The sequence below is a fragment of the Megascapheus bottae genome, chromosome 31 (genome assembly GCF_031878675.1).
Source record: "Megascapheus bottae isolate mThoBot1 chromosome 31, mThoBot2.hap1, whole genome shotgun sequence".
In the NCBI taxonomy this organism is placed as follows: domain Eukaryota; kingdom Metazoa; phylum Chordata; class Mammalia; order Rodentia; family Geomyidae; genus Megascapheus; species Megascapheus bottae.
Genome location: NC_143539.1, coordinates 9,783,362 through 9,807,599, shown reverse-complemented (window position 1 = coordinate 9,807,599; position 24,238 = coordinate 9,783,362). Strand labels below are relative to the sequence as shown.

General features: G+C 42.6%; 1 protein-coding gene across 1 annotated transcript; it reads left to right on the top strand.

The window, feature by feature from the left end:
* Window positions 1-22,895, top strand: Znf507 (zinc finger protein 507). The gene is made up of 7 exons (XM_090323065.1): window positions 1-175; window positions 1,556-1,648; window positions 7,722-9,838; window positions 11,206-11,323; window positions 16,362-16,476; window positions 18,445-18,579; window positions 18,982-22,895. Exons 3-7 carry the CDS (start codon window positions 7,724-7,726, stop codon window positions 19,334-19,336), a joined length of 2,838 nt encoding a protein of 945 aa, XP_090179191.1. The 5' UTR covers window positions 1-175; window positions 1,556-1,648; window positions 7,722-7,723; the 3' UTR covers window positions 19,337-22,895.
* Window positions 22,896-24,238: the final 1,343 nt, after the last annotated feature.

The window sequence follows — 24,238 nt, the reverse complement described above, 5'->3', positions numbered from 1 at the left end:
CTTGCAGCTCCCCGAGTGAGGAAGAGGGAACGAGGGAAGGCAAAGAGGGAAAAACAAATCCGGGAGAGAGGCGGGTGAGGACGAGAGTGAGGGCACCCCCCCCCTGCCCCGAGGTCTTGGCTGGCCACCGGAGGCTCGCGGAAGCAGCGGCCCGCCGCCGCCGCCCGACCCTCAGGTACCGGGGCCTCCCCCCCCACACACACACACACCGCGCGCGGACCCCGCCGCCGCCGGCCATGTGCGTCGTGGGCCCAGCCAGGCCTCCGCGGCCTGACACGCGAGCTCACCCCGGGGGACGCGGGGAGGCCCCCGCCGCCGCTGCTGCTCCTTCCCCGCCTCCTGTCACCAGCGCGGCCCAGGCCCCGCCGGAGCCCGCGCTCCCTCCTCGGCCGACACCCGCCAGCTGGCCCCCGACCACGGCAGCGTCCTCGCCGCCTCCCCGCCCTCCCCGAGCCGAGCGTGTCCCCCCCTCCTCCCTCCCCGGGGCCCCCCGGCCCGTCCGAACCCTGGAGAGGAGGAGACGACCACCACCACCACCGCCACCGCCAGAGCAGAGGCGCGACCTCTGTCCTGGGGGCGCCGCCTCATCAGGGAATCCGTGGCTTGATCCCCTCTTTTGAGTCTGTACTTTTTTTTTCCTTTTTAGCGTGGCTGGCGCGGTAACCGATCTCCCCCAGAGGAAAAAAAAAAGTACTTCCCAGTCTCTTGATCTCCAGAAGGCGTTTGAAAATTAACCTCACCCAGTGGCCCTAGCAGTGAAGCATCTTTAACTTGTGAAGATAATCCACTTAAGTGTCTAAGCGAAAGGAAGATTTTTTTTTTTAACTTTTTAGACTCATTGTCACTTGAAAAGTTTACAAAAAAAAAAAAAACAAGGGAGTGCAAGGGTGTTGGTGATTGTACTCGTAGGTACTCTGGAGGCTGAGCCGCAAGGATACGTGTGTTTGGAGCCACGAGACTCTCTTATCTGCAACTTACCACCAAAAAAAAAAAAAAAAGCCAGAAGTGAAGCTGTGGCTACTGGCTTGCCTTGAGCCACAAAGTTAAGGGACCTCACCCAAGCCCCTCCCCCCTCCCCAGTATAGGCACCAAAAAAAAAAGGACAAAAGATGGAAAGAATGAAAGGCACAGAGCAAGTAACTACATAGGTCAAACCACGTTCATCTTTTCCTTCCTGCTATTCTGTTCCTTACTTTTGGAGAATTTGTATAGCCACCTTTTTGGAAGTATTGTTGGTTAATATTCAAATAGCCACATGGGTTTTGTTTTTCCAGACCCGCTAGCAAATTAGATCAGTAAAAAAAAATCTCTCGTTTACAACATTCTGGGGTAAAACAAAATGCGCAAGTTACTGAGTTTTCCAGGGCTTTTTTGTTAACTACAAAAATCATCAAATCTATTACTTAAACTATGTAAATTTGCCTCACGTAATCGGGTCGGACGAACGTTGTTCTAAGTTTCTCGGTGTATTGGCAAGTTTTTCACTGCCAATGTAAGTTTGTTTCACCACCAGAGAGAAATGTTTAATACTGTATACTTCCATTCTTGGTCACAGCTGGAATTTGAAGATTGATCCAAGGACTGTATTAATTTCAAGAATTTATTTGAAAGACACTGGCTCTACCACTTAACAGCCATGTAACCTTGGGTAAGTCACACCTCACTCAGTTTCCTTTTTTTGTAAAATTGGATATCACCTAGCTCTGTCCCAAAGAATTATATGGATCAATACACACATATGTTTGATACAGTGTCAGTGTAAGGGTTTACTACTTGGTTTCAAAAGGGATATTTCATATGGCTTAAGAGGGAAAACTGCTGTATTAGAGAAGGCATCAAGGTGTGTGTGTGTGTTTGTGTTTGTGCACTGGGACTTAAACTTAGGGCCTGGGTGCTGTCCCTTAGCTTTTTCACTCAAGGGTAACACTGCCACCTGAGCCACAGAGCTCCACTTACAGCCTTTTGGTATTTAGTTAAAGATAAAAGTCTCACAGACTTTCCTACTTAGGCTGGTTTTGAATGGTGATTCTTAGATCTCAGTCTCCTGTTTAGGCAGGGTTACAGAAGCGAGCCACCAGAGGAAACATTTTTAGAAACATAGTTGTAGACCTGATTCCAGTACATCTGCAAGGTTCTTTGTCTGCAAAGAACACAACATGTTAATATGAGGAATTGTTTAGGAATTACAGACTCTACACCCTGGACTTGCACCAACAGGTCAAAAACTTCCTCACTTTTATAGTCTCCGGCACCTATCAGCACATGATAGGAACTGAGTAAGTTCTAAGAAACTTGAATATTTGTTAGTGTTCATTCCACTTTGTGTCTTAATTACAGCTACTGAATTAGAATATTCTCTCAGGCTAGGTGCTAGCTAAGAAATTAGACAGTGAAATTCATATACAGGTGATATTTATACTTTATTTGTGGTCATAATTGCATTGAGCTAAAGATTTCAGATCAAATAAATTATAGCTGCCATTAGCAAAGTGTAAAGTATTAGTGAGTTCTATTTTTTATAGACAGCTTATAATTAGAGGTTTTTAAAGTTCATTCAGTTCTACCCTCATGGTTTTTTTTTTGTTTTGTTTTGTTTTGTTTGCCAGTCCTGGGCTTGAGCTCAGGGCCTGAGCACTGTCCTTGGACTTTCTCAAGGCTAGAGCTCTACCACTTGAGCCTCAGCACCACTTCTGCCTTTTTTCTATGTATGTGGTACCGAGGAATCGAACCCGGGTCTTCGTGCATGCTAGGCAAGCACACTACCACTAGGCCAAACTCCCAGCCCCTACCCTCATGTTTTACACCTGAGGAGTCTGAAACCTCCAGAGATGGTGACTTCTTAAAGTGCCTCTCAGTAGGGGGCACTTTCTTCTGCAGTAAAAGAAGTGTTTGTCAGCAAGTGCTGATGGATTAAGTCTGTAATCTTCAGTACTCAGGAGGCTGAAATCTGAGGATCAAGGTTCTAAGCCAGTCCAGGCATGGAAGTACATGAGACTCTTCTCCAGTTAACTACCAAGGAGCAGAAAGTTCAAATGGAAGAGTGCTAGCCTTGAATGAAAAAACTAAGGAGCGGTGGCCAGGCCCTGTGTTCAAGTCCCAATACCAACACAAAAACCAATCTCCTGTTTTTCCAATACTTGTAGTCTTGTCTTTATGAACTTTCGTGTTAAGCCAGTTTTTGATCTTCTCAACATGCTTACCCTTGCTTTCAAAAAGATGATAATAACGTTATGGTTGCCTCTGTTCTACTGAAGTTAGGGTAAGTTTAGGAGGGTACATTTACTAGGGCCATGTTACTAACTGTGTTGGACTTAAATAGACCAACCACAGGAATCATCAAAGCTAGCAGTGTCTAAAGAAAGGAAAGAACCATAAGCTCAGTCTGTTAACAAAAGCCTCCTGTCTGGGGAGAAATGGCCTTTTGTTGAATTCAGCTAGTTCAACTGAATCTAGAGTTAGGGAACCAGGACAGTGACTCTCCTCACTTTTCCTTTGCTCTATAAGCACTCTCCATTGGCAGAAGAGAACCAGAAACCTAGAGGGGAGAGGAACTCCTAGAGGTAATCCCTCTGGAACAGGAAGTAGATTGGAGATGACACAGGCCTTGATGGGCAAGTAGATGACATCTGACCTACTGCTTATTCAGAAAAAGCCTTTTGCTTTTCTAGCTGTTAACATCTAAAGGTTTGCCTTGTAGGTTAAGTCCAAAGAGTTTCTTAATTCTTTTCAGCTCCGGGGGTAGGGAGTTATCTTCTGCTATAGTTTTTGTTTTGTTTTTTGTTTTGTACCTGTCCTGAGGCTTGAATTCAGGGCTGGGGCTCTGTCCCTACACTTTTTGTGCTCAAGGCTAGTGCTCTGATCCACTGCTCCACTTCTGGCTTTTTGAGTTTAATTGGAAATAAGAGTCTCTTGGACTCATCTGTTCTGGCTGGCTTCAAACTGCAATTCTCAGATCTCAGCCTCCTGAGTATTTAGGATTACAGGCATGAGCCACCAGAACCTGGCTGAATTTGGTTATTAACTGTGAATCCTACGAGTTTAAATTTTTCTCGTGCTTTCTGATGATTTGCTTTCTGTCTTCTACATGATTTGAGGGGATGGGTGTCAGCTTTTTATTATAAGATTTTGGCATTTAGACAAGCAGAAAGAACACTGTAAGGAATTCTTAGGTAGTCTGCACACATCTTGCTTGCAGAATTTATTATTGTATACCCCAGCATGGGGTAATTTTTCTTTCCTGCACACATGTATGCATGTATGTGAGCCTGCATACCTGTGTGCTGCTGCTACTGAGGCTTGGGCCTGGGCACTGTCTCTTAGATTTTTTTTACTCAAGGCTTGAGCCACAGTTTCACTTCTGGCTTTTGGACAGTTAATTGGAGATAAGAGTATCACAAGAGCCACCAGCAAACTGTTATCATTTCATCTCTTCTATTAAAATAAATTTATATCACTTGACATGGTATGTATATGTATGTATATGTATACCTATCTATATATGTTACATGTGTGTATAAAATGTCCGTTCTTAAATATTACATATAGTAATGCTTAGAAACAGCTTATCTGGTCTGAAGTTTTTGTGATTATTTAACAAGTTTGTGTTAGCAACCTCCCCTCCTGTGTACTTTATTGTGAGCTGTTTGCCTGCTCTTTTGTTTAGCAGACTTGTGGTAATGGATTTTCACTTATGCCTTGCTTTTTTTGTTTGTTTTTTTTTTTGCATGGAGCCCCAAACTAGTTTTTCAGGTGTTCCTTGATGTATTTTATGTTGTCATATCTGTTTTATAGGTGCCTTACTGTACATATCCCCAAATGTATGCAGCCTCCAAAATGAGGTGCTTACATAAATGTTCAGGGAAAATGGGAGCATCTGCTGCAGATTTCCATTAGCTCCTAATGCCTGAGCAGACACCGCTCCAAAATGTGGGGTTTTTTCTGATTCTTTTGTATTAGTCTTTTTCTTGAGATAGGATAAACTCCTCCCTCTGTTCATTTTTCTACGGAGGATTTTTTTGGGGTTTTGTTTCTTTTAGAATGGAACACCAAGAACTCTCCTAGGGGAGTGATTAGCACTGTTCTACCTCCTTCCTCTTAAATCTTGGAGAGCAAGAAAGATAACAGGAGTCACCTTTGTTACCCTGTGGGTGTGCACAGTCTGTTGAGCAAACATTTACTGTTAACCTCTAGACTATCAATCAGTATGTGAGGACGTCACACTTCCTGGAGAGGGTAGAGAGCCAAATCTTAGCCTAGAAACTGAAGGCTTATATTAACCTTATCATTGAATTAATTTGCATTTAACACTTCAACTGCAAAAAAAATCCATAAAATTAATAAAGCTTGAAATTATGATCCTTTAGGGAAACACATAGTCACAGGAAGAGCCACAGATCTCAGCCTGAGCATGTGAATCTCTAGCATGGGAAAAATGATTGAGAAAGTCACAAAAGGGGGTTTCCAAGGTAACAGTCTGCCTCATCTCCCCACTTTGGCCTCCTCTTTAATGACTTAAAAGTTGAAAGTCTTTCTGAGTAAGGTGAAGAGAGAAATGTGTGTGTGTGTGCACATGTGTGTACACGCTTGCCCTCTTGCATACTGGGGCTTAAATCTGGGCATGGGTGTTGTTCCTTTTTTGCTCAAGGGTGGTACTCTGCCACTTGAACCATGCCTCCACTTCCAGCTTTTCTTAGTTAATTGGAGATAAAAGTCTCATGAACTTTCCTGCCCTGTCTGTAATAAGATTATAGGCACTAGCCACTGCAGCATTCAGTGAGAAACTAATCTTTTTGAGATACTGTTTTAGAAAAGAGACTCAAGAACCTATGGTCTTTGGGTGCTAGGATACACTAGACCTTCTGCCTTGAAGGCAGTTATGAGGCAGTCCAGGACCAGGAGTTTGGCCTCGAAGTAGAGTGCTTGCCTAGCATGCACAAAAACCCAGGTTGAATTCCTCAATACCTGAATTCAAGCCCCAGGACTGGCAAAAAAAAAAAAAAAGAAGAAGAAGAAGCAGTCCAAAGACCCATTCTAAGCCTTACACTAAAGTATTGGCCTCGGGCAAAAGGTTTGTATATTTCTCTGTTATGGACCTGGGTAAGGAAAGGCTTTTGGGTGGCTGGTGGATGGGGCAACTTGGCCCTGTCTGGGGTGGGCCTTGTGATTTCTGGCTAGGTAGGTTAGGTGGCAAGGGCTTCAGCTATGTGAGGACCAAGAGCTGGGATTTACTACCTAAAATAAGTTAGAGCCTGTACTAAAGTTTAAGAATAATGCAAGGTCTTTGGTCTATAGCTGGTGCTACTGAAGATTTTGCTGGCATTTATTGAATGTTGAATAAGACTCCAGAATGCACCTAAAAATGTGGAAAAACAAAATTTGCTGCTGGAAAAAAGCCTAAATTTAAAAATGTGATCCAAGTCAACAAATTAGTCTCACGTAAGCCAAAGGAAATGTTTGAAGTAAAAGTGATGCCAGGAAATATAAAGAATATTCAAAACTTAGAAAGATTGAGTATTTTTCTTTCTGGCAGTACTGGGTTTTGAACTCAAGGCTTTATACTGGTCATGCTTGCAAAGCAAGCACTCTGCCACTATATCCAAACCTCCTGCCCTTTTTGCTTTAATTTGTTTTTCAGATTGAGTCTCAAGCTTTTGCTGGACTGGCCTTGTACCACAGTCCTCCTGCTTCTTCCTCTCAGTTAGCTGAGATTGCACACTATCCAGCTGTAAGACTTAGAAGTATTTTTATTTAGTGACTTCCTTGTCTATGATTCATTATTAGAACCTACAGATAGCCTCTTTGAATCACTGGATGCATTTTTGGACTTGAAATAGGAATCTCACCACTTTCCCTCGTAAGTGCCCTTTTCCCTTTCAAGAAAAGGAAGTACTTATACATGCCTATAAGTAATAGCTGACCACTAATATGACCTCTAGGGGAAAAAAAGGCATTGCATAGTTTGTGGTTTCTCTTCAAGAAATAAATCAAAGGAAGTAAAAGAAGGAAGTGGATTACTCTTCATTTAAATGGTACTTCTCACAATTCACTGTGACCTTTGTAGTAAATTACATGACTCAGTTTTCACAGTTTAGAAGATTCGGGAAGGAAAGAAAAATTTGTGATTTCAGTGATAAAATTACAGTTATATCTTGATACATGAAATAGTGTCTCAAAAATTATATCAAGGCTGGGAATGTGGCTTAATGGTAAAGTTCTTTCCTAACATGCATGAAGTCCTTGGGTTTGATTCCTCAGTACCACATAAATGAAAAAGCTGGAAGTGGCACTGTGCTTCAAGTGGTAGAGTGCTAGCCTTGGGCACAGAGAGGCTCAGGGACAGATCCCAGGCCCTGAGTTCAAGCCTCAGGACTGGTAGTTCATGCCTGTACTCCTAGCTACTCAGGATGCTGAGATCTAAGGATCATGGTTTAAAGCTAACCTGGGCAGAAAAAGTCTCTGAGACTCTTACTTCCATTAACCACCCCAGAAACCAGAAATAGAGTTGTGATTTAAGTAATAAAATACTAGTCTTGAACAAAAGCCCTGAGTTGATGCCCCAGTAATGACATAGAGGGTGAGGGGCAGGGGAGGGAAGAGTGGAGAAGGTAAGTTGATTCATACTAGCTTAGACACTAACTTGGCATTAACGTCCTGAATTACATACCTTGGGTTCCCCTGTAACTTGGCATTCTTTCTGTTGTTCTTTATCTTTTTTAAAAAAGATATGGAAGAAAGCAGCAGTGTCGCCATGTTGGTGCCAGATGTTGGGGAGCAGGAAGCCATATTGACTGCTGAAGGTGTCATTAGTCCTTCACTGGAAATTAATGAACCCAGAAAAGCCAAAGCAGATCCCTTAATCCATGTGATTCAGAAGTTAAGCCGGATAGTAGAGAATGAAAAGTCACAAAAATGTCTTCTAATTGGGAAAAAACGCTCACGGTCAAGTGCAACAACCCATCCCCTGGAAACCCCTGAAGTATGTGAGATTCCAGCTAAAGTAACCCAGTTGCCTGCCGCTGCTGCTATTAAAAAGGCTGAGATGTCACAAGCAAGTGTCCCCCCTGACTCTCTTGCCCATGATGAAAGCAAGACGATGTCTTACCAGTGTAGCCTTTGTAAGTTTCTGTCATCGTCATTTTCTGTGTTAAGAGAACACATCAAGCTGCACGGCCAGCAGAATGAAGTGATATTAATGTGCTCAGAGTGCCATATTACATCAAAAAGCCAAGAAGAACTTGAAGCTCATGTGGTAAAGGAGCATGAACCTGATGCCAACAGTCACACCCTGCCCAAAGCCCAGCAGTGCAGTGCCCCCTCCAACTCCTGTCAGAGGACCAGAGAGAGGACCAGTGAAACCAGTGGTGACATCCCAATCATTGTGGACAGTCCACAGACTCACCCTGGCCAAAGCACATCCCTGGCAGAGATGGGTGGGAGGAAATGGTACGCGTATGAGCAGTACGGCATGTATCGATGTTTGTTTTGTAGTTACACTTGTGGCCAGCAAAGAATGTTGAAAACCCATGCCTGGAAACATGCAGGAGAAGTTGATTGCTCCTATCCCATCTTTGAAAACGAAAACGAGCCCTTGGGCTTGCTGGGTTCTTCCACGCCAGCGACACCTGGTGGCGTGGACGCAGTGGTCATTGCCATAGGGGACAGTGAGTTGAGTATCCACAATGGGCCAGCAGTCCAGGTGCAGATTTGCAGCTCAGAGCCATTATCATCTTCGCCTTCAGACCAGCATTCAGAAGAGAGGGGACACCTAAGTCGCTCAGTTCCCCTGGACCCTACTGAGGAAGAAGCACTTGAGGTAATGTCTGATGCTGAGGAGAGCTTGATTGCCGACAGTCTGCTTTCATCAGCACAGAAAATCATCAGCAGTAGCCCCAATACAAAAGGCCACGTGAACGTGATCGTGGAACGTTTGCCAAGTGCCGAAGAAACTCTTTCACAGAAACCATTCCTCCTGAATGCTGAACTAGACGAGGGCAAAAACCTGAACCCATCAGAAGGCCAAGCTGGGTGTACAGGAACCGGTGCCATCTTCCGTGCTGATATCGGAGGGTTGATCATTGGCTGGAGCAATACAGAGAAGAAAGACGGTGAGTTACTAAGTAAGGGACTGGCCACTGATGAGAATGCCCCACCTGGCCGCAGGAGGACAAATTCTGAGTCTCTCAGGCTACACTCATTAGCTGCCGAAGCCCTGGTCACGATGCCTATAAGAGCAGCTGAGCTAACCAGAGCTAGTCTTAGCCACTACGGGGATATAAACCTGTTAGATCCAGATACAGGGCAGAGGCAAGCAGAGAGACCATTGGCAGCATACTCCAAAATGATGTCACCGCTTAAAAACACGTCAGAGGGATTGACCAGCTTCAGCCAAAGCAACTCTACCCTGTTGGCACTTCCAGAGGGTGGACAAGAACTGACAGACGGCCAAGTCAAGACGGGTATCAGTATGTCCCTACTCACTGTCATTGAAAAGCTGAGAGAAAGGACAGACCAAAATGCTTCAGATGATGACATTTTGAAGGAACTTCAGGACAATGCCCAGTGCCAACCCAGTAGTGACACGAGTCTGCTGGGGACCAATGTGGTGGAATACATCCCTGAGGCTGAACGACCTTACCGCTGCCGTTTGTGTCACTATACCAGCGGTAACAAGGGTTACATCAAGCAGCACCTGCGAGTCCATCGGCAGAGGCAGCCCTACCAGTGTCCCATCTGTGAGCACATTGCCAACAACAGCAAAGACTTGGAGAGTCACATGATCAACCACTGTAAGACAAGAATCTACCAGTGTAAACAATGCGAAGAGTCCTTTCATTACAAGGTAAGCCTTGCTTTACGTCTTCTGGAAGCAAGATTTTAGAGGGAGGAGGGGACTGTGGGTAGCAGCTGTTCTCTGGCCACCTCAATTTTTTATTTACTTTTTGCCAGTCTTGAATTCAACTCCTTCACACTGTCCTGAACTTCTTTTGCCCAAAGCTAGCACTCTACCACTTGAGCCACACAGTGCCTCTTCCAGCTTTTCTGTATATGTGGTACTGAGAGATCAAACCTAGGACATCATGCATGCTATTCGAGCACTCTACCACTAAGCCACATTCCCAGCCCCCTCAATTTACTGATTTTGTTGGGTTGATTGGAGATAAGAGTCTGACCAAACTTTTCTGTCCCAGGCTGGCTTTGAACCTTGATCCTCAGATCTCATCCTCCTGAGTAGCTGGAATTACACGCCTGAGCCACCAGTGTCCTGCAGTCAACTTCATTTCATAGATAAGGAAAAGAAGTTCTGAAAAAGTTTAGTAATTTGCTCAGGGGATCCCCAGCTAATTAGTAATAAAGATGGAAAATAAATCTAGGCTCCAGTATTTCTGCTCCAAAATTCTTCCCTGTCTTTTGCCTTCTGAGCAACCCCTTGTACTTACCTGCTATTGTGCGTTAGTGTGCATACTTATTTATAAAATGCTGATTCTGGATTATAGGAGGCTGTCCACTGGGTTTTCATACTCCACACACTTGACTTACATGGCTGTAAGCATGTGTCACCACCACACATAGCAATAAGAATTCCTCATCTGACCTGACCCAAAAGGCCATTCTCATGCCAACTGCCACCCATCCAAACAGCAGTGACTTGTGTCATGACAAAAAAGAAATGGAAATTAGACTTACTGAAAGGCAGTGCAATGTCATAAACCCGTGTGTGGTATGTTTCGTGGGCAGTTCCTACCTCACCATGCCGGTCACTTTAAGGATCACTCAGACTGATTTTCCTTTCATGTGCTGACCCATGTGCTATTCATTTCTTTGTAAAGGAAACTTGGATTAATTGAATCATCGTTGATTTCAGTGTCTCCTTGTGTGTACTCAAAAACTCAACACAATGTGTTGGTAGAGGCCTGCTAATACTGAGGCAGAGCTCACTGAATTTGTTTTTGCGACAGTGTTGCAGTATCCTGAGCCCTCTAGCCTCTCCATCTTTAGGCCTGTCTGTGGTTTCATAAGCTAAGTCCTCTCAGAATATGCAAGGAGCAACTGCCCTCTGAATGAGTGCATTTCTTCCTATTGTTCAATGTGTCCAGTAATGATTTTAAAATATTGATAATCTTCTCTAGGCCGTAGGCTCTGAAAGCCATCAGCCTCTTCTTACACAGTTGCTCATAAAAATAAAAATGACATTTTCATTTTTTTCAGAGTCAACTGAGGAATCATGAGAGAGAGCAGCACAGCCTTCCGGACACTTTGTCAATAGTATCTTCAAATGAGCCACGAATTTCCAGTGATGCCGCCGATGGCAAATGTGTTCAGGAAGGTAGCTGTGCCTTTTTAATTTTACAGACTAATGTGTCCAGGGAGGTAGTTTTGCCGATATTAATTTTATAAACGAATGGGTTTCATTATGACATTTGACACAGACATATAATGTCCTTGATCGTATTTATCCCCTCACTTGTGCTGTGTGTGTGTCTGTGTCTATGTGTCCGTCTGTGTCCTGGAGCTTGAACTCAGGGCCTCTGTCCCTGAGCCAAATCTGGCCTCAAGGCTAGCATTCTACCATTTGAGCCACAGCAACACTTCCAGCTTTTTCTGAGTAGTTTATTGGAAATAAGAATCTCACAGACTTTCCTGCCCAAGCAGGCTTTGAAGTGTGATCTTCAGATCTCAGCTGCCTGAGTTGCTAGGATTACAGGAATGAGCTACCAATAACCTGTCTACACTTGGGCCTTTTTTTTTTTTCCAGTCCTGGGCCTTGAACTCAGGGCCTGGGGACTGTCCTTGGGCTTTCTCAAGGCTAGAACTCTACCACTTGAGCTACAGCACCACTTCTGGCTTTTTTCTATGTATGTGGTACTGAGGAATCAAACCCGGGTCTTTGTGAATGCTAGGCAAGCACTCTACCACTAGGCCAAACTCCTGGCCACACTTGGGCCTTTTTAAATATAGGCTATGTCCTCTGTTTTTATGCTGCACAAGTGAGGTGATGAGCTTTTTGCCTCTGAAAAAAATTACAGGTACTGATCAAAATAAATTATTATTAGGTCTTGAGTAACGTACTAGAGCACTGATGACTCAGCTTCAAACTGTGTAGCTAAAATCTACGCTTTCTCATTAAGAGTCAGGGGACAGCATAGACTTTGAAAAGGGGTAGGAGGGTCCCAGCAAGCCAGCAAAGCTGAAACCTAGAGAAGGCGCTTCTCCTCTGCTTACCAGACGACCTGCGCAAAGCTCAGCCTTCCCACTGTGACATCCTCCAAATGCAGCTGTCAGGCTTCATCTGCATTGTTTAAGCATTCCCTTTTAGTACTAGTTCAGTATCCAGCAGCCGAATTGTTGGTAATGGGAATATTGAAATGAAAAGGTTTAATTAGAGCTCCATGAAAAGGCAGGTGCTGCATGCAGAGAGTTGTGGAAGAAATGCAGTAAGCTGTGCCTCCCGCCTGGCATCAGTTCACTTAAATCGATACACTCTGAATGACTCCAGTGTGGTTAGTGCACGGCACTGATGAGAAAGAAAACATCTTGGGGTGACTTTCGTTTTTCAATTTCCCAAGAATTAAAGTTCGAAACAACTGCAGAACGAAATGTTTTGCTATAATGTTGCATTAAGTTATACCCCAGAAAGCATAACTGATTCAAGGATGTTCAGAAAGAACTGACTGTGACACCATTGTAGCACCAAATTCCCTTGTCAGACAGATGTCACCCCTGTAAAACCATCCCAAACAAAGGAGTTTATGACATGACATCTGTTCCCGCGATAGATGGCTGAGCTAAAATACTTTTGTTTTCTTCCTGCAGAACAGCCCTAACTGCCTCCTTTTATTTTAATTCATTATGTTTCCATATCCCCTTTAAAGGAGACATTAAAACAGTAGAGTGATTGCACCATAAATCCCTAATGAAGGAATACCGTGCTACTCAGTAGCTCCACCTGCAGTTAGCACTAGTGTTGACATCCGACTTTTCCAGCACCATCTAACAAATGCAAAAAAAAAAATTCACACAGCCACAATGCATGAACAGCTCAAAGTCGCTTTCTCAGTAGAGAAATTGAAACTAGAAGCCGGGAGCATGGCCTAGTGGTAGTGTGCTCACCAACATGCACAAAACCCTGGGTTCGATCCCCTGGAACCGTATACACAGAAAAAGCCAGAAGTAGTGCTGTGGCTCAAGTGGCAGAGTGCTAGCCTTGAACAAAAAGTATCTAAGGACAGTGCCCAGGCCCTGAGTTCAAACCCCAGGACTGGCAAAAAAAAAAATAAAGAAATTGAAACTAGCTCAATATTGAAAATAGACATTTCGAACTTGACTACATTTATTCCTGTTCACCACATCCCATTCTGGAGCATCTTTTCTTGGTGGATTACATAGCTTAGCATGATATTTTACCTCCCGCTTCAATGCTGGAGATGGAACTCAGGGCCTCACACGTGCCGTGTTAGCACTTTACCACTGAACTACACCCCTATTCCTTCCTGCTCATCCCATTTTTTATTCTATTGAGGTCACAAAGCCATTCAGATATCTGGTCTCTTCCTTCATGCTTAGACCTAAACAGGCCAAAGAGCAATTCTTAGCTCACAAAGTTTAATTGATAACCCAGCATGGTGGCTTACGCCTTTAATCCTAGCTACTCAGGAGGCTGAGATCTGAGGATCAAGGTTCAAAGCCAGCCCAGGCACAAAAATGACCTGAGATTCTTATATCCAATTAACCTCTAAAAAATGGGAAGTGAGGCTTGGCTTAAGGGTAAGGTGGTAGCCTTGACCTGAAGAGCTCAGGGACAATGCCTAGGCTGAGAGTTCAATCCCCATGACCCATAAAAAAGAAAGAAGAAAAAAAGTTAATTGGTGCTTGGTTAAAACTACTAAGTAAACTACTTTGCTAAATACTCAGAAAGGTAGTTATATAAGAGAAGATATATGTCTCTGGGGTCCCAGTATTGCAACAGATATTTTGGAGCACGCCCTCAACACCGAAGCCTCCTGGAACCACAGACATTCATTCTGCCGAGAGGCATGGAATGACTGTCTCAAGATGGGCACTGTGCCAAGTACTGGGTGTTGGCTGCCCTTGAGGAACCCTGCCCAGTGAAGAAGTTAGAAATGAATTAATGGGTACATCAGCCACACCACAGATGTTCTAGTAAGAGCCACAGGCAAGGCCTTTCTCATGGTACTTCTTCAGGACATTTAAATAACTTGTTCTTGGCTGCTTCCAGTTGGCCAAGAAGGATTAAGTATCAGCCACACAGGCACATCCTTTACCAGTTCAGAAGAGGGCAGAAGTTTTTCCCAAACATGGAGATAAATGCATACTTTGCCTGAAGGGAAAATAGAGGACTTGCCAAACCACCCAGTCAGCTGCTAGGTACTGCCAAGGGCCATTTACAACATCATTCACAAATGATAGCCTTACAAAAATTTCAGTACAGGCAGGCAGGCATGGGCAGCCAAAAAGTGGCGAGCCTGTCCTATACCAAGTGATTTTATGGGCCCTGTGCCACCCCAGGGCTGGTCATTGCCCAGCTAGAATTTCCATTCTATAGATAAGAAAACTGACAGCCCACAAGGTAAAATAATTCACCCGTGATCATACTCTCAGGAAGTAGCACAGCAAAAACTAAGCTCAAATGTCTGAACTTCTAATCCAACCTTCTTTCTACTGGAGACATTTGCTCAAAGTAGCACAGGCTCGCATTTCATGCTATATTAGGGTGTCCCATCTGTCAGTTTTATTAGTTGTCATTGATCTGTAATATTTCTCACATGAGCCATTATCCAATAGTTCGCACTTCTTTTTTTTTTTTTTTCGGGTTTTTTTTTTGTAACTATATTTGGAACAGTGCCATTTATAACTGAGTCCAAGTTTTTAACCTACCAATTAAGAGCAATACTTAGATTGTAATTATGATTAGTGTGTATATTAATGTTATAGATTTATACCAGGAAATTAGGACATTTTGTACTGCCTGGCAGTAGTTATTAGGCAAAGAAAATTTCAATTTTCAAAAGTGTAAATTTAACTTACGGATTTTTCTTTTGTTGAAATTTCAGTGTGGGCTTTTCTAGCAGTAATTTTACCTTAGTGCTCCATGTGCCAGTGTTCTACCTAAGCTTTCCTTCAGTGCTACCCAGATCTTGAGCTTGAGGGCTTGCTTTGTTACTGTATGTAACAGTAGGCAGGGTGGGATGAGTCTATGAACTCTATGCTGGTGGAAGTGTGAAGATCACAAGATATAATCACAGGAGTCAGTTGCATGGGTCAGGTCTTTCTTTAGTTTGGGCTGTTACATTTGAGTAGCCAAGGCCTGCTGTTGCAAGTGATATGGTTACATGGTCTGTTTTCTTTGGATCCCTGTTATTTGTGTGTCAGAGAGCTAACCATTCCTAACCTTTGTCCCTGTAGACTGTCAGTTACTGTGTGTAATTGTACTGTAGTAAAATAGAGTGCTTCAGAATTCACAGATGCTTTTCCTTCCATGTTAACATTAAGTTGCAAAGCAAGGAAAGCCACGAGATGAAAGCCTCCAGGCTTTTTATATTGAATTTACTGTATAAACTTCATGACTGCACATTATAGTAATGTATTCTTCTGTTAAATTATAGCTAGTTAGCTGGGAGTTTGGCCTAGTGGTAGAGTGCCTGCCTAGCATGCACGAAGACCCGGGTTCGATTCCTCCGTACCACATACATAGCAAAAAGCCGGACGTGGTGCTGAGGCTCAAGTGGTAGAGCTCTAGCCTTGAAAAGTCCAATGACAGTGCTCAGGCCCTGAGCTCAAGCCCAGGACTGGCAATAAATAAATAGCAGCTATTGACAGCCTGACACCTTTCAGATCAACTACCCGTCTTAAATTAATTGCTACCTATTCAGCTGGCAGCAGGGAGCAAGTTCACTCTACTGTAGAATTTGTGATGGGGTTGTGCAGAAACCAGCTCAGCCCAGTCATAATTACAGGTCAGAAGATACTGTGTTTGTCTCTGCTAGGCATAGGAGAATGTAGGAGAATCTGTGAAAGCTACTTTGGACAGGCCAGTTGAAATGGAGATGCTGCATGATATAAGACTCACAATGTAGCCGGGATTATAGTCTAATGATAGAATGTTTGCCTAGCATGCATGAATCCCTGGGTTTAATTCCACAGTACCACATAAACAGAAAAATCTGGAAGTATCATTGTGGTTCAAGGGTAGAGCACTAGCCTTGAGAGAGCCCCAAGGACAGAGCCCAGGCCCTGAGTTCAAGCCCCAGGACTGGCCAAAAAAAAAAAATCACGATGTGTTGCCAATGCTGTCATATGCATCCTACCAAAGCCTGCCTCTAAAACTCTCAAAATACTCTGTCTAGGGAATAAGTCATCGACCCAGAAACAGTATAGATGTGATGTGTGCGATTACACAAGCACAACATATGTTGGTGTCCGAAACCACAGACGGATCCATAACTCTGATAAGCCATACAGGTAAGTCTGGTGACCACAGAAGTTTAGTGTTTGTGTTAAAATAAAATGTTTTAGAGCTAGACGCTGGTGATTCAAATCTGTAATCCTAGCTACCCAGGGGCCTGAGGATTGCAGTTTTAATTCCTGCAGGGCAGGAATGTTGGAGATTCTTATCCCCAATTAACCAGCAGAAAAGCCAGAATTAAAGGTGTCACTCAAGTGGTGAAATGCTAGCCTTGAACAAAAAACAAGAGACACTCCCCAGGCCCCGAGTTCAAGCCCCATGACTAAACAAAACAAAACAGAAAAAAAAAAATGGTTTAAAGTGAAATAACAAATAAATCAGGAGTAATTTAAGATTCATAGCACTTTTTGCAACATAGGTTAAGTAACAGCTAAGAAACTTTGCTGCTGGTTTCCTAAATCTTTCTTAGTTTGTTAAGGAATATGAGCTTAGAGTCTGAGTCCTAATACAGTATGTATCTTGTTTAGTGGGAAGACAGGAAAGTTTCTCTACCTGCTCACTTTGCTTTCATTTTGGTTGCATATAAGTTACCACAGCAGAGGCAGATACACTTTAAAAGGGCATGTAATCCGGGAACCAATGACTCAGACCTGCAAGCCTAACTAAGGAAGCTGAGATCTCAGGATTGAGGTTGGGAGCCAGCCAGCCCTGGAAGGAAAACCCATGAGACTTTTTTTTTTTTTTTTTTTTTTTGCCATTTCTGGGTCTTGAACTCAGGGTGTGAGCACTATCCTTGGATTTTCTCAAAACTAGAGCTCTACCACTTGAGCAACAGCACCACTTCCAGCTTTTTCTATGTAATATAGTACCAAGGAATCCAACCCAGATCTTCGTGCATGCTAGGCAAGCACTCTACCACTAAGCCAAACTCCCGGCTCCCGAGAGACTCCCAATTAACCACCAAGAAGCCAAGAGCACTTACTAGCTTTGAGCAAAAAAGCTCAGGGATGCCATGAGTTTAAGCTCGAGCATGCACACACACACACATGGGCAATTTAGGTATTTACTCCTAAAATGTGTAACTCATTAATTACATAAATATCCATTATTCATCTATGAGCTACCTCATTCTAACTGATTTCTTCCTGACAGTAAATGCTGTCCGATCAAAGCATTAAGGCCCTGTCCCACAGTGCATGAGTGTTCTCACCTCTGGCAGAGAGACATTAGCAGTGGAATACACAGAATGTCTCAAACACACATTATGACTTCATGCTGTCTTAATGTTCTTAAGATATATTTTTAGGGGAGAAATGGACTTTATCCTAAAGAATAATTAGTAGCTTCATTTAATTTTGTGGCATAATGTACTTCTTATAGCAGTGTTTATAATGCCAAAAATATAAAAGTCATTTTAGCTCTATAATGCTAATAGAATGATTAAATTATACTTTCATGGGATGGACCATTATACTAATCCCTATTGAAATGCATGATTTTAATGAGAACATACTGGTGGAACATTATCAAAAATGGGATTAAAAATCTGTACTGAGGTTTCATTTTTACATCAGATCCATAGCTGTGTACATTTTAAAAGATTAGGAAGCTATACAAGTAATACTTTAGAATTTACCAGCTTATATGCTGCATTTATGTACAAGAGATATAGATTTTATAATGAGAAAGAAGTTTTCACGAGTGACCAAGGGCAGGATTGTGTTCAGATCTATGTAACAAAGAAGGAATGTTGTGCTGAGAATGACTTAATGATAAGAGTGCTTGCTTAGCATGCATGAAACCCCAAGTTGGATTCCTTGGTGCCACATAAACAGAAAAAGCCAGAAGTGATGCTGTGTCTCAAGTGGTAAAATGTTAGCCTTGATCACAGAGAGGCTCAGGGACAAGGACCCAAGCTCTGAGTTCAAGCCCCAGAACTGGCAAAAAAAAAAGGGGGGGGGGAATGTACCCATTCATAGCATAACTCTGAAACTACTCTGACTTGCCTTGCACCTGTCCTCCAGGTGTTCTTTATGTGGATACGTGTGCAGCCATCCTCCTTCTTTGAAGTCACACATGTGGAAGCATGCCAGTGACCAAAATTACAACTACGAGCAAGTAAACAAGGCCATTAATGATGCGATTTCACAAAGTGGCAGGTACTTGACTCTCCCCCTCCCTTTGTTGCTGTATATGTGTGTGAGTATGTATATGTATAAAAGTTCAGATCAGGCCAGTAACTCATACCTGAAATCCTAGCTACTCAAGGCTGAGATCTGAAGATCACAGTTTAAAGCCAGCCTAGGCAGAAAAGTTCATGAGACTCGAATTAACCTCCAAAAAAGCTCAAAGTAGAGCTGTGATTCAAGTGGTAGAGCACCAGCCTTGAGCAAGAAAGCTCAGAGACAGCTTTCAAGCCCCAGAACACGCATACTCCCTCTTCCCTCTCCCCCCCCACCCCCGGTCACACATATACATACACACACAAAGTTAAGATTAGGACTACACCTACCGATCCGACAGTATACATTCAGGTTTGGTATGTTTTGTTTTTTTTTAAGAATTCTGGGGAAGTCCCCTGAAAAAACTCGGTTGACGAGTGAAGAGAAAGCGGATCTGGTCCCTGCAAGTTCAGACAATCCCATGTCCGCCTCAGATCTGATGTGCCAGGTGCCCGGTGAAGGTGTAGACTCCAATGAGGGTGAGAAAGTGAGCCCTACATCGTACAGTTTAGAAAAGACCTCGAGCCTAGCCCCTCCCGGAATGGAGTACTGTGTGTTACTTTTCTGTTGTTGTATTTGTGGCTTTGAATCAACAAGCAAAGAAAATCTTTTGGATCACATGAAAGAGCACGAGGGTGAGATTGTCAACATCATTCTCAATAAGGACCAGCATGCCGCTCTAAGCACAGACTAGCGGGAAGAACACCTGGAAGATTCCTTTATGCAGAGGTGACTAACCTGCTAGACAAAGTGGTGATGGGCAGTGTGACTAGGGGAGATTGGCTTTGCAACCAAACTTGTCATAAGATGATTCCAAATTGATAATCAGTAATGATACTTACATTACCTTGAGTATGGGGACGCAAACATATAATCCTGTATTACCCTCTTGCCCTTCTTAGTGTGGAGTATGTAATTGCAGCTTATTCTAGTTTAGAAATGCAAGCAAGACAGTTGAGAAAGGTCTTTCAGGAGCCCTTCGGAAACCTGCTATGAAGTTCCACAGTCCTAAGCAGCTCCCCAAGGGCTTCATGTCCTCCCAACAGCTCTGGAGTAGATACCCCTCTGTTGTGGGGGCTCAGGGAGGCTCGAGGAAGGCTTCTCCAGCATCAGCAAGGAAGGACTGAATTGTTCCCTTACGCTAAGAAAGTAGACAAGACATATCTAAGTCAAATTTAAATCCTAAATAGGTATTTCTGAAGTCAGTCATTGTTTGGAACTTAGATCAACTTCTTATGGGCAAAGGAGACAATCTCAAACCATATTTCAACTTCATAGAGACACCTGATGACCCACACCTATAATCTTAGCATTCAGTAGGCTGAGGCAGGGGAATTGCAAGTTCAAGGCTAGTCTTGACTATATAGGTGAGATCTCATCTAAAAAAAAAAAACATCACTTAGGAGACAGATAAATTCAGAAGCTCCTTAAAGTTAGTACTGCTACTGAAACCTTTCCTTACTGGAATTTATTACTTAAATTTATTGATAGCAGAAGAGGTATATTCAAATGTCCTTAAGACAGTAAAAATTCAGGTTGGTTATAAAAGTTCTAAGAAACAGCATTTGGCAAGTCAATAGAATTTCTTTGACTGAAGCTCCATTTCTTTGATGTAAGGCAGGAAAACCCACTAAATGTGCTTTGTATAAAAATCTTGCCATCAGATAAATAGATTTTATCATCTCATTAATTAGACATTTTATATTGCAGTTAGTTAAGAGGGTGAAATACACACACAAAATATTGTAATTCTCGTCACTTCTTTATGTATTGTTTCATTGAAGTAAATTCTGCCTGCAAGATAGGAGCCTGGTGCCATGCGCGATGTGCCATCTTTGTGGTGCTATTTCTGAGAATCAATTGCTAATGTCTAGAGGTGGGGATGTGCCTAAACATACCTAGGCCCTCAAAATAGAGCTCTGTGAATGGAACGTTCTAGAGATACGTGTTATAAAAGAACTGTCTTAAGAGCAGTAGGAACTATAGCAATTGGGGCCAGGAACCTTGAAACATTTTCTGATTTGTTTTTTTAATAATCTTATTTTGGTGATGAGATTTAAACAGAGCTAATTCTGTACCCTTTTGGTATAGGTAGCTTTAATTTATTTGTAGAACTCAATCCATTACTAAGACAAGGTTTTGGAAAAGATAAAATTTTTTTATATATATATATATCCAAATCCATAATATGTGGAGTGTTTTTGTTTGTTTGTTTGTTTTTGTTTTTTTTGCCAGTCCTGGGCCTTGAGGTCAGGGCCTGAGCACTGTCCTTGGACTTTTCTCAAGGCTAGAGCTCTACCACTTGAGCCTCAGCACCATTTCTGGCTTTTTTTCTATGTATGTGGTACCGAGGAATCGAACCCAGGTGTTCGTGCATGCTAGGCAAGCACTCTACCACTAGGCCAAACTCCCGGCCCCATATGTGAAGTTTTATATTTATTTCTCTCCTTTTCGGAACTGATTTTAATTTTAAATAAAATAGTTCCATTCTACTACCCATTACCACCCATTTGTAGGTCAGTTTCTCACTGCTCTTAACTCAGACCCCTTGTTTCTTTCCAACAACCTTCCAAGAATGGGCATGGGCTTTAATTTTACATAATTATCTGGAAAGTAATAAGCAGAAAGATCCCCCAAAGTTTGAAGTGTTACTAAAAGAATTACTTGTCTCTATTCTCTTAAACTACTTCCCATTGGTTATTATTTCAATTTTCCACCCACAATCATGAATTTAAAGTTTCTCTTCCCCAAGGGAAAACATTTATCCAAAAGTTGAAAGCCTTTAAACATGGATTTGACCTCTTGGCCCAGAGGAGGCACCGTAAGGGAATATACATTGGAGAGCGTCATATCCACACACAGTATCCCAAGGAGAATATCAGAGCCATATACAGTGTCCACAGGATATTCTGGTGTTGCCATTCAAGTTCTATGGCAAACCTTCCATAGGTTTCTACCAGGAAGGATTGAGTTTTCTAAACATAGGAAGGAACATGGAATGTGCAGTTGTGAGTGCAAAAGAGATGAACATTAAAGGACACTTTATCCCTATCGAGCCTTTTGTTATACACCAAGCTCATGCGGCTTATTTGTTGCTCTGAAGACGTCTTAAGATTTGATGATGAAAATTGATTTTTAAAAGGAAATTATTAGAGTAGGGCACCAGTGGCTAATGTCTATAATCCTTGCTCCTTTCAGAGGCTGGGATCTGAAGATTATAGTTCAAAGCCAACCCAAGCAGGAAAGTCCGTGAAAGTCTTTTATCTCCAGTAAACCAGCAAAAAAGTCAGACATGGAGCTATGGCTTAAGTGATAGAGCACTACTAGCCTTGAGCAAAAAAGGTCAGGGACAGCACCCAGGCCATGAGTTCAAGCCCCAGTACTAGCACACACACACACACACACACACACACACACACAAAAGACAGTTAACTATTGGATTCGGTAAATGCCTGGCACATCTGACACATTCTGATCATTATAAATAGTACTTTTCAGGGCTTTATCATTTTCTCCTTTGTTCTAACAACCAGAGTAGGGTTGTGTCATGGTGTTCAGCAATACTGTGCTAATGTTGTGGTCTGTATTCTTCAGCTCTGGCTCCTGGCCTTGCAACGCTGTGACATTGGCTAAAGACTTTTCAGGCCTATTCCCAGGAACTGTTGGTGACTTAATTTCTTTGTTTTCTTTTTCACAAACCAATGGCAGACATCCTGTTTACATTGTAAGTTCCTGCAGAGTATTCAGCCTCTCTTGAGACTTCTATTTTTAGTTTTCATAGATACTTATTTAATCTTTTTTTTACTTGTACAGCAAGGTGCTCTAAGTAATAATCTACAAAGTATATTTAATAGAAATTTGCGTTTGATATTCATGGACATGAATACATGTATTTTTTTAAGAAGTACTGTGTGTGTGACACTATGGCATTGCTTCTTTAGCCAAAGCATAGATGTTTCTGGAACACTGACATGTAAAGAGTACAATGAGTTCTATATCTTAGGAAAAGAGGATGATTCGCATTTTCATAAGATCATCCTGTACCCAGGGCTGCAGGCCTGAAAGCTGAAATCCTGGGATGGCATTCATGGTGGAACAATGGATCTGTTCCAGACATCGAAGCCAGGTCTGTAGTGCTGCTTTAACTACCTTTGAAAATACTGTACAATGTTAGAATAATTTATTTTGCTTTACAGGAGTTTGTCATGTATTGACTTTAATATTGTATTTTGGTAATAAAGTTTTTTTTGTTAAAAACACTAGCCTCTTAAGTTTTATTGACCATTCTTACCTAGTATGTGTTGGTTTGTTTAGAACGTTACATGTTAATGATGAAAAAATTCCTAAGGGATAAACTAAGGCTGATGATGTTCTTTGGTACCTTGTTAAACTTGTACCGATTGGAATCAAGCTGTGTTAGTTACACTATCATCTGGAAGAACATTTTGGGGTTGTTTTTTGTTTCTTTATATCCCAGAACTTGGGGCCCTTTAGCTTTTTCACTCAAGGCTGGCACTCTACCACTTGTGCCATTGCTCCACTCTAAGCTTTGTTTGCTGGCCTATTAGAGATAAAAGTGTCACTGACTTTCCTGCCTGGTCTGGCTTTGAACCACAATCTCAGATCTCAGCCCCCTGCATAAGAGTAGAGGCATGAGCCACTGGCACATTGAGAACTCTTTTTTTTTTCTTTTTTTTTTTTTTTGCCAGTCCTGGGGCTTGAACTCAGGGGTTTGAGCACTGTGCTTGGTCTTTCTCAAGGCTAGCACTCTACCACTTGAGCCACAGCACCATTTTGGCTTTTCCTGTGTATGTGGTACTGAGAAATCGAACCCAGGACTTCATGCATGCTAGTCAAGCACTCTATGGCCCTGGCCTGAGCATTCTTAATTACCTTAAATCTTGGCCCTACGTTTTTGGTTTTGTTTTCTTAGTTCCTTAATGATCCAACTTTTATCTTCCTGATCACTGAGTTATATTACATGCTTTTAGTTCAGTGTAGTCTGTGCTAAAGTCTAGGTCTATTAATAATAATTAGCATTTTTATTGAAGACCAGAAATTACAATAATGAATCAACACTAGGGATTGTTTCTTGCCCTATACTAGTATCTTTTGGCATTCGATTTTCTGTATTGACAAAGGATGTTTACATTACCCAACTGTGTCATTGTGCACTAGAATCTGAGGCTACCTCAGCTTGAGGAGGCAAAAACCAGGTTATTTCTTCCCAGCAGCTCTAATCCCTTGGTTTGTGCTCCCAAGGAATGGTGGAATCACATCTCATCATCACTATTCCCCGAGTCCCAGGGCTTAAACTCAGGACCTGGGCACTGCCCCTCAGCTTTTTTTTTTTTTTTTTCTTTTTGCTGATCCTTGGGTCTAAACTTGGTCTTGGGTGCTGTCCCTGAGCTCCTTCTACCATTTGAGCCACAGTGCCATTTCTGGCCTTTTCTGTTTATGTGGTACTGGGGAATTGAACCCAGGTCTTCATGCATACTAAGCAATCACTACCACTAAGCCACATTCTCACCTCACATTCCTCCAATTTAAAAGACCAAATGTCAACGGTATGCCACTGAACTCCCAAGTTAGCTTT

Coding starts and splice junctions, on each gene's coding strand:
- Znf507 (XM_090323065.1), top strand. CDS start 7,724: ATGGAAGAAAGCAGCAGTGTCGCCATGTTGGTGCCAGATGTTGGGGAG. Junction 9,839..11,205: donor AAGAGTCCTTTCATTACAAG/GTAAGCCTTGCT, acceptor CATTTTTTTCAG/AGTCAACTGAGGAATCATGA. Junction 16,477..18,444: donor AACTCTGATAAGCCATACAG/GTAAGTCTGGTG, acceptor CCTGTCCTCCAG/GTGTTCTTTATGTGGATACG.